This window comes from Trichosurus vulpecula, chromosome 6 (genome assembly GCF_011100635.1).
Source record: "Trichosurus vulpecula isolate mTriVul1 chromosome 6, mTriVul1.pri, whole genome shotgun sequence".
Lineage (NCBI taxonomy): Eukaryota > Metazoa > Chordata > Mammalia > Diprotodontia > Phalangeridae > Trichosurus > Trichosurus vulpecula.
This window is the reverse complement of record NC_050578.1, coordinates 109,742,394-109,751,072: the sequence shown is the minus strand read 5'-3', so window position 1 is coordinate 109,751,072 and position 8,679 is coordinate 109,742,394. Positions and strand designations below refer to the sequence as shown.

At 39.6% G+C, this 8,679-nt stretch overlaps 1 protein-coding gene across 1 annotated transcript; it reads left to right on the top strand.

Annotated features, from left to right (window-relative positions):
* The first annotated feature begins 201 nt into the window (after window positions 1-201).
* Window positions 202-576, top strand: LOC118853965 (60S ribosomal protein L37a). Its single transcript, XM_036764220.1, has one exon. It carries the CDS (start codon window positions 227-229, stop codon window positions 503-505), a length of 279 nt encoding a protein of 92 aa, XP_036620115.1. The 5' UTR covers window positions 202-226; the 3' UTR covers window positions 506-576.
* Window positions 577-8,679: the final 8,103 nt, after the last annotated feature.

Sequence of the window (8,679 nt, the reverse complement as noted above, 5' to 3'; positions counted from 1 at the left end):
GATAATTTAGACCCTTTGTTCTGTTCTTTCTCCCTCCTACTGTTCATTTTTGATATTTCACTTCTCACTGGTGCTTTTCTCTCAGATTGTGGGAAGGAAGAATATAAGATGAAAATCAATTCATCTAATTGCTTATTAGTATATCTGGCCAAAGTTGAGCCAGGGAGAAGGTCAAAACTAGTGGGGGGCCCTCTCCTCTCCGAGCTCCAGCCCCGCGACTGGTAACATGGCTAAACGCACCAAGAAGGTTGGAATTGTTGGTAAATATGGAACACGTTATGGTGCATCCCTCAGAAAAATGGTGAAGAAAATTGAAATTAGCCAGCATGCCAAGTATACCTGCTCCTTCTGTGGCAAGACCAAAATGAAGAGACGGGCTGTGGGTATCTGGCATTGTGGATCCTGTATGAAAACTGTAGCTGGTGGTGCATGGACCTACAATACCACCTCTGCAGTCACAGTCAAATCTGCCATCAGAAGACTGAAGGAATTGAAAGACCAGTAAAATCTTCTTATCAAATACCTGTAGCCCATAGTCCAACAATAAATGGGTTAATTTACGGAATAAAAAAAAAACTAGTGGGGGGTGAGGGGGGAATAATTTCTTCTTCTTCTTTTCTAAAGTTGAATTATCCATTCTATTACCCAACCTGAAGACTACTGGCAGGGTTTTCAACAGCAGCAGCTGGTTGAAACACTGCCTTAGTCCAGCTGAACATCACTTTTTCTCAATGTAAATAGTCTCCCGTACCAGTTTTTACCTATGAGTGATATATTTTCAGCTCTGAGCTTGAAGGATCTCACAATGGTACCACATTCTATATGGTAAGAAGTCATCCAAACTAAAACATCATTCATGTTGTAATCATCTCTTCATTGGTTTCCTAGCTTCTAGTTTCTCTTTTCTCCATTTTGTCTTCCACATAGATGCCAAAAAACATATTTCTAAAGCACAGCTCTTACCATGTAACTCCCCTCCTTAATAACCTTCAGTGGCTCCCTATTATTTGTAGATTAGAATACAAAATCTTTAGCCTGGCATGTAAGGCCCTTATAACATGACTGCTTACCTAGTTTCATCTCACTCTCCATGAGCTCTACATTCCAGCCAAACTAGACTAATGGCTTTTACCTAGACTCAAGACCCTACCTCTCTCTTCCCTATATTTGCACAATTCAATTGAACAAGCATTTATTTTTTAAATAATATTTATTTTCCCCAGTTACATGTAAAGGCAATTTTTCACATTCATTTTGTTTAATTTGAATTCTCTCTCAAATTTTCTCTCTCCCTCCCTCACCTCCCCCCTCCCTAAGACAGTAAGCAATTTTATATAGGTTATACATGTTCAATCATGCAAAACATATTAACATATTAGTCATGTTGTAAAAGAAAACACAGACCCAAAGGAAAAAAAACATAAAAAATACAGAGTGAAAATTAGTCTGTTTTCAGACTCCATCAGTTCTTTTTCTTGGGGGTGGAGAGCATTTTCCAAAATGAGTCCTTTGGAATTGTCTTGGACAGTTGTATTGCTGAGAAGAGCTAAGTCATTCCCAGTTGATCATCTAAACAAGCATTTGTTAAACACCTCTTTTGTGCCAGGCAGTGAGAATCCTGAGACAAAAAGAAACAGTCTCTGCCCTCAGGGTGCTTCCATTCTGCTGGCCTTTCCTGTTCCTGGAATACAGTCCTCTCCCATCTCCCCCTCACAAGATTGTCTTCCTCCAAGGCTCAACTCGGGTTCCACTTTCTAATCACACCCCCATCACCCCTTCATAGACGCCTTCTCTGGTCCTTCCCCTTACCACAGTTCACAGATTTAGATCTGGAAGGGATCTTGGAGATCATTCAGTTCTACTCCCTCATTTTACAATTTAGGAAACTGAGTCTTAGTGAGGTCAAGTGACTTCTCCAAGGTCACATATACAAATAATTGAATAGCAGAACTGAGATTCTAACACCAGTCCTTTGATTCCCAGTTATGAATGCATTCTCTCTGTTTCAATCTCTATCTCTCTATCCCTCCCTCCCTTCTATTTTCCTTGTATAATACTTATTTGTGTTACCTGTTCTGTTCCACTACCACCCATTAGAATATAATCTCCATGAAGGTAAGACTGTTTCCTTTTTCCCATTATATACCTTGTACCTAGTAAGCACTTAATAATAGCTAACTAACTGAAATTAATTCATTCCATGTAAGAAAGTCATTACAGGAACAGTGATGATAGCAGTGGAACACTCTGACTATAAGATTTTATGAGCAATATGATTTTGTTGAATGTATGTATGAAACAGAGAATCGTCAAAGTGACAGAAGAGACTCCAAGATTCTGTCCTTTCAGGGACTGACAGAATAGGGGGGCTGGCTGTTTTGATAGGGAAGATTGAGGATGCTTTCTGGTCTCTGCATTTCACTTAGTGAAGTTTGCTGTGCTGCTGCAAACAAATTGCTTCAGTACTGATGGACTGGCTGCAGCCCAGATCTCATTGTTGGTGAACTAGTCTGTTGTTTAGTGTTGTGTGACTCAGAGGAGATGCTGACGAAATGGTTCAAGAATTTGAGTGTAAAGCCTATTTCACATCTACTTTTTCGTCCTTCTAAGCTAGGACAACACCTTTTCTTTTATCTCTGTCTGCAATATTGGTCCCATACTCTTCCTGGTCCTCCAAGGGACATATAAACCTTTTTGATTTGGTTATCTGTTTGTTTTTAATTCTGTCATTGGACAACGCCTACATGACCCAATTCAGTGACACTTTTGGAATCAATCGCTAGCAAAAAATCTCCGGTTGTGTTTCAGACTTCCTAGATGCAAACTTAGATGATTTTGACTTTCTTTAGGTCTATCAATGGGCAATACTATCCCTCTGACCTCTAATGAGATATTTAATATGCTGCACGCTTCCTGGTTAAGTGTATCTCAGAACAGTCATCTGCAGGGAGCAACTTCTATTAAGGAAGGTGAAGTGAAATAAGGCCCAGCAATATAATTTTTTTCCCTCAACTGCTGTAGAAATGATGACTCAACACTCCTAGTTTATTCTTCTCTTCCTTATTCTGTATCCAGAAAATCCTGAAAATTTTAAAGAGAGCAGACCTGCTGTCCACTCTAAATATAATGATGAGGAGGAGGAGGGTAAGGATGATGATGATGAAGATGATGGTGATGATAGCTAGCAATAGCAATCCCTGTTAGCTTCCACTTTAATGCAACTTATTGAGCTTCTTATGAGTGATTTTTAAAGCAAACTCAACCCTTCTCTACATGTAATTGAGACATATTTCTAAAAGAAAATTAGATTTTTTTAAAAGTCACCAGTAACCCAGTAAAGCAAGTCCAGCAAAACATAAATCCATAAAAAATACATCTTTGGCTTACATTTCTGCTGGTAGAAAACAGTTATCCTTTCTTTCCTAGACGGTCAAATGCTTCAAATGCTATTGGCTCAATGCTAAAGCAAGTCTTACTGTGTTCACGCAGAAAGGGAAAGGAAGGGAATATGCATGTATTAAGTACTTAGTATGTTCTAAACACTATGCTAAGTACTTTACAAATATTTTTTCATTTGGTACTCACAACAACCCTAGGAGGTAGATATTATTATATCTGTTTCTTTTTTTCACAGTTGGAGAAACTGAGGCAAACAAAGGTTGAATGACTTGCCCAGGGTCATACAACTAGTAAATGTCTAAGGCCAGATTTCAACAGGTCTTCTTGACTCCAGGGCCAGTACTCAAACCACTGTACCACAAGCTACCTCTGTGGATGATTTCTCCCTTAAGAAATTAAAAGCTAAAGAACAATTCTAAAAACTCAAAAACAAAAACACCCCCCCCATGATACTCCCTTTAGTCTAAATAAATAAATAAAAAGATAAGAAATCAAAACATGTTTCATTCATCTATTAATACTATCTTCTCCCAAGGTATTCTTAAATTAATTTTCTTCTGTTCTCACCCTCAGGTCGCGATAAAGTTTAGCAGATCAGTGACTAAGACAAAAGAAAAGCCTCTAACCATGGATGTGCTGTCAGGCAGATTAATTTCATGAAGTTGTTTGGAATGGCTGTGCTGACTTTTTCTGCAGACCGAACCTTTCCAAGAAGCATGTTACCAAGGGTAACTCTCCCAAATATTACACTGAAGTTGCCAACAACTAGTGCATGGTCAGAGCCATTCTCTTGGGGGATTCCAATTGTTACCAGTCACAAGTGACAAATCAAAGGTACAGAGAGGTGGTTCTTGAACTCTGAAGTGCTATAATTTTTTAAAATAAAATGGAATCTTTGTTACCATCTAAGGATGGCAAGCTAGGTGGTGCAATGGATAGAGTGCCAGGTCTGAAACCAGGAAGACTCATTGTCCTGAGTTCAAATCTGGTCTCAGACACTTACCAGCTGTGTGATCCTGGGCAAATCACTTCACTCTGTTTGCCTCAGTTTCCTCATCTGTAAAATGAGCTGAAGAAGGAAATGGCAAACCACTCCAGTATCTTTACCAACAAAACCCCAAATGGGGTCATGAAGAGTCAGACGTGACTGAAATGACTGAACAACAACAACAGAAAGGGTGGCAAGGAAGATTTCAAGTTAAATGGATTAATGTTCACTCCTAGTTGTGTTCCCCTCATTCTGCAGGCAATGGAAAGAACCAAGAAATTTACCTTTGGTTACTATGAAGGATCCAGCTCTTGGGAGCTCCGTACAGAGCTCAGGGTGGAAGCACCAATATCATGAGATCATTCTAACTCTAACCCTAATTCCAAGGGTCTGCTCCCTACCACCAACTGTAGTAATTTGGCCTGATTGGTATACTTAATTAAAAGAGTCATTGCAATGCTTCCAAGTGGCATAGCGATCTTAGTTAAGAAGCTCCAAAGACTTTCTACACATTCATTCACAAATCCTTATGGCAATCGAAGGAGACCTGTGGTGCAGTTGCAGATTGCGACACTAAAGCATTAGTTGATCTTACTCAAGAATATTGTCTTGTGACCCAGACTGAGATATAGATTTGCTGACTGCATGTGCAGTCAAATTAAATAGTGTCTTTTTCTCTGAGTGCACTTAGTGGAATTAAATAACAGCCATGAGTTCTATCATAGGAGTAAATGCATATAATCAGAGGAGAAGAAAGAATACGAGAAGAAGAGATTTTAAAATATATACTTCAACGAAGCTCATTATTATGGGTTTCTCTCCACTGTAGATGACAGTTCATTTGTATCTTTTTCTCCAATGTAATTCTTGTCCACATGTTACCATAAATCCTGTAGAAGATCTACCCAGTTTTCTGAAAGCCTTCTTTGGTTCCTTCAATTTTTGTGGATACTAGAATGACTCAGTCCATCCATATTGTGTTATAAGGCTAATTCGATTCCTTTTTTAGTCAAAGGTAACCTTAATGATCTGTGAAATGAGGAGGTTGAGGAAGAAGTGTGGCATAACAGAAAACACACCCACTCTCGAATTGAGAACCCAGATTTAAATCCTGCTTCTCATCTGCCACTTGCTATTTGTGTAACCTCTTTTGGCCTCAGCTTTCCAATCAGTAAAATGGAGAGTGGGGGTCTAGACTAGAAGTTCTGTTGAGGAATCTTCTAGTTCTAAATCTATGATCCTATGATTCATTGAAACAAGATGATGGCTAAATTCCTTTCCAACTTAAAATCCATTGAACCCACAATCTTTATGGTCACTCATTTAGCTTCTCTGGGCCTCAGTTTCCCCATCTATAAAGTGAAGGAGTTCATTTAAATGGCCTTTCATCTCTAAAGCTATATAATAACATGCTGCAACCTCCATGAAGGGAAGGGCAAACCCGCCATTTGATAGTCTTCAGGTTAATTATTTTTTTTATTCTTCTGAAATCACTGTGTTCTATGATTTGCAAGCAAATAGTAACACCTAGAGAGCAGTCATGATAGGGAGACGATGATTAAGAAAATTGGAATAAAGAAAAGGAGAGAAGGAAAGAGAATGAAAAATACATGGGTGATAGGACCAGTTTATCCCCAGTAGCTGTCTGATCTGATATTCTGTGACTCCAGTGCCATACAGACTGTCGACCCTGTACTAAATAATCCTCCTCCAAATATACATACATATCTACATACATGTAGATATGTACCAAATGTCACCATGCATCATCTCAAAAGCATAGGAAAAATCCAAGCATAAATTAATTCAGATTTGAAAGAGTTGTCATCATGGCAGCATATATTTTCAATATGATGTCCATAAAGAAATGTATCATTCACGCACTATGTGGATATGTGTGTATATTTCCATTAACAGACGCACATTTAGAAAAAGGCCGAAATATCCAGCCAAGACCTGTCAACGCTAAAGTGCCATCCTATAAACCATGGATAATCTTCTGGCTATTCCAAAGTGGTTACTGCTAGAACTCCAGCTGGATAGGAAATCCTGTCATGTAAGGTAAGCAAATACTGTGTCTAGATTCCCCTTCCAGCAGGGACTACAAGATGTGCACTTTACTAGTGTCAGACAAGATGAACCACACTCTGGCCCCTGACTCTTCTCAAAGTGGCCCTACCTAGAAATGAGACCACTAGAGGGATCAGGGAAAGCACAGGGCAACTTGTCTCCCTAAGGGCTTGGCAGGTATCTTTGTCTGCCCAAATGTAGAAAAGAATTCATTTTGCTTGTTGATCTTGAATAGAATGAGACTCCTTGGACATAAGGACCCAGCAACCTATGATGGTTCTAACTACTTTCAACTTAGCAGAAAAGACCTACAGTTTATAGAATGACTTTCGCTGACAGGTCTTGGCCAATGCCTCTACCCTTGACTTTCACAGAGTAGCACAGACTACACAGTTATACTGTGCAATAGGAGAAAGCTTATACTCATTCTTAGGAAAGAGAGCCTGGGGCTCTCCCCTCAATGAAGCCAGACAGGGCAGAATTCCATGGGCTGGCACTATGCAACACACACGCACGCACACGCGCGCGCGCACACACACACACACACACACACACACAAACAGTCCTGCATAAAAAAGCTAACAGGCAACCAATATGGCTTTATGAATAATAAATTTTGCCAGACCAATTTAATTTCCTCCCATGACAGACTGACAGGTCCCAGAAATATAGGGGGAAAACATCAGTGGAACATATCTTGATTTCAATGTGGCTTTTGATTCTCTCCCCCAAGAGACATTGTCATTGACAAGGCAGGAATGTTAGATTTTGACTGTACTTTTGTGAGGTGAGCAAATGGGTAACTTTGAAGTTGTATCCAGAAGGTTTTTTCAGTGGTGCCATGTCAACCTGGGGGAATCTATGATACTGCACCCCTGGGAATTAACGTGAAAGCTTATTACTATTTTATTGATGTTCTAGGTGAAAGGATCAAAAATGTAATTTTTAATAATGGCAGGACATACATTTCACCCCTTCCCTTTCCCCCTTCAACTTCTTACCCTCTGCCCCTGCCCACCACAGAGGTTGCTGTTTGTCCTTCATTCTCAAAGAAGACCATGACATCAGGGAGGTGATACCATGACATGCAAGTGAATTGGATTTAAGTGAGGGAGGGCTATGCAAAGTCACCAGCCTCATTTTCTTCCCCAGAGCCATCTGGATCCAGTGGCCAGATATGGATCAGGGCAATTAACGATGGCCCAGGATACAGTGGGAGATACCACTGTCCCAGAACTCTTTAGAGACTATTGGGTCCCAAACTTTCATACAAGAAGTGGCATAAAAGTTACCAATGAGAAATGTGTGATTGAAAAAAGAGGTGGGATGCTCATACACTAAGAGCAGTGGGTGACAGGTGACTCAAGAGAAAAATGGCTAGGGGTTAAAGTGGACCCTCAGGAGAATAGGGTAAATCCTTTTTGGAAAGCGTATGGGTAAACATGGACAAAAATCACCCAGGAAAAATGTCAAAAAAAAATCTGTACATGTAGAGAAAATACTCATAATGCAGAGATCATAGACCCATGAAAGTGTCAAAATCCAAGTATTACCTATCATTGGAAATAAGATCAACTCTTGATTTTCCACCAGTCTTACTGAAGGCTCTGGGCTTGAATTCTATTTCCCATTTGCAAAATGGCTAGGATAATCATCTGCCTTTACTTTAAAATAGTACTTGGCATCTTTAGTTAATTTCAAGAAGTGCTAAGATTCCGGGATGACAAGCACTCTGCAAATGTCCATCGTGGTGAGCAAACTGAAAGAAGCATTGAGGAAGGCAGCACCGAGTTGGGTGTTTTGGGAAATGATGGAAATACTGGCCATCCTCAGATTAAAGAGTCCTCTCAAATGATCTGCTACAAGGGAAGCTAAAACAGGTACTGAAATATCACATATTTTATTTTTTTAAAACCCAGTGCCACAAACACTGAAATGAATGAGTCAGAAGACTTCCACTGCAAACATCAATATACCCCAAGGGCTCAACATGCTTCAATAATGTGCATTTTACAGTCAAAAATGTGGTTAAAATGGGCAATAATGGGGATGGGGAGGGGGAAAGGAAAATAAACAAGCCTTCAGATATGTTTTTGAATAGACAACAGTTAGGAAAAGGACAAGGAGAGAGAAACAAAGCTCCATGTGATCATTTTAAGGAATGGGAAATGACAAGTGAGTTTTTGCGGTAAAAGGTTTGTTTTTATGAAATAGCATTGAAA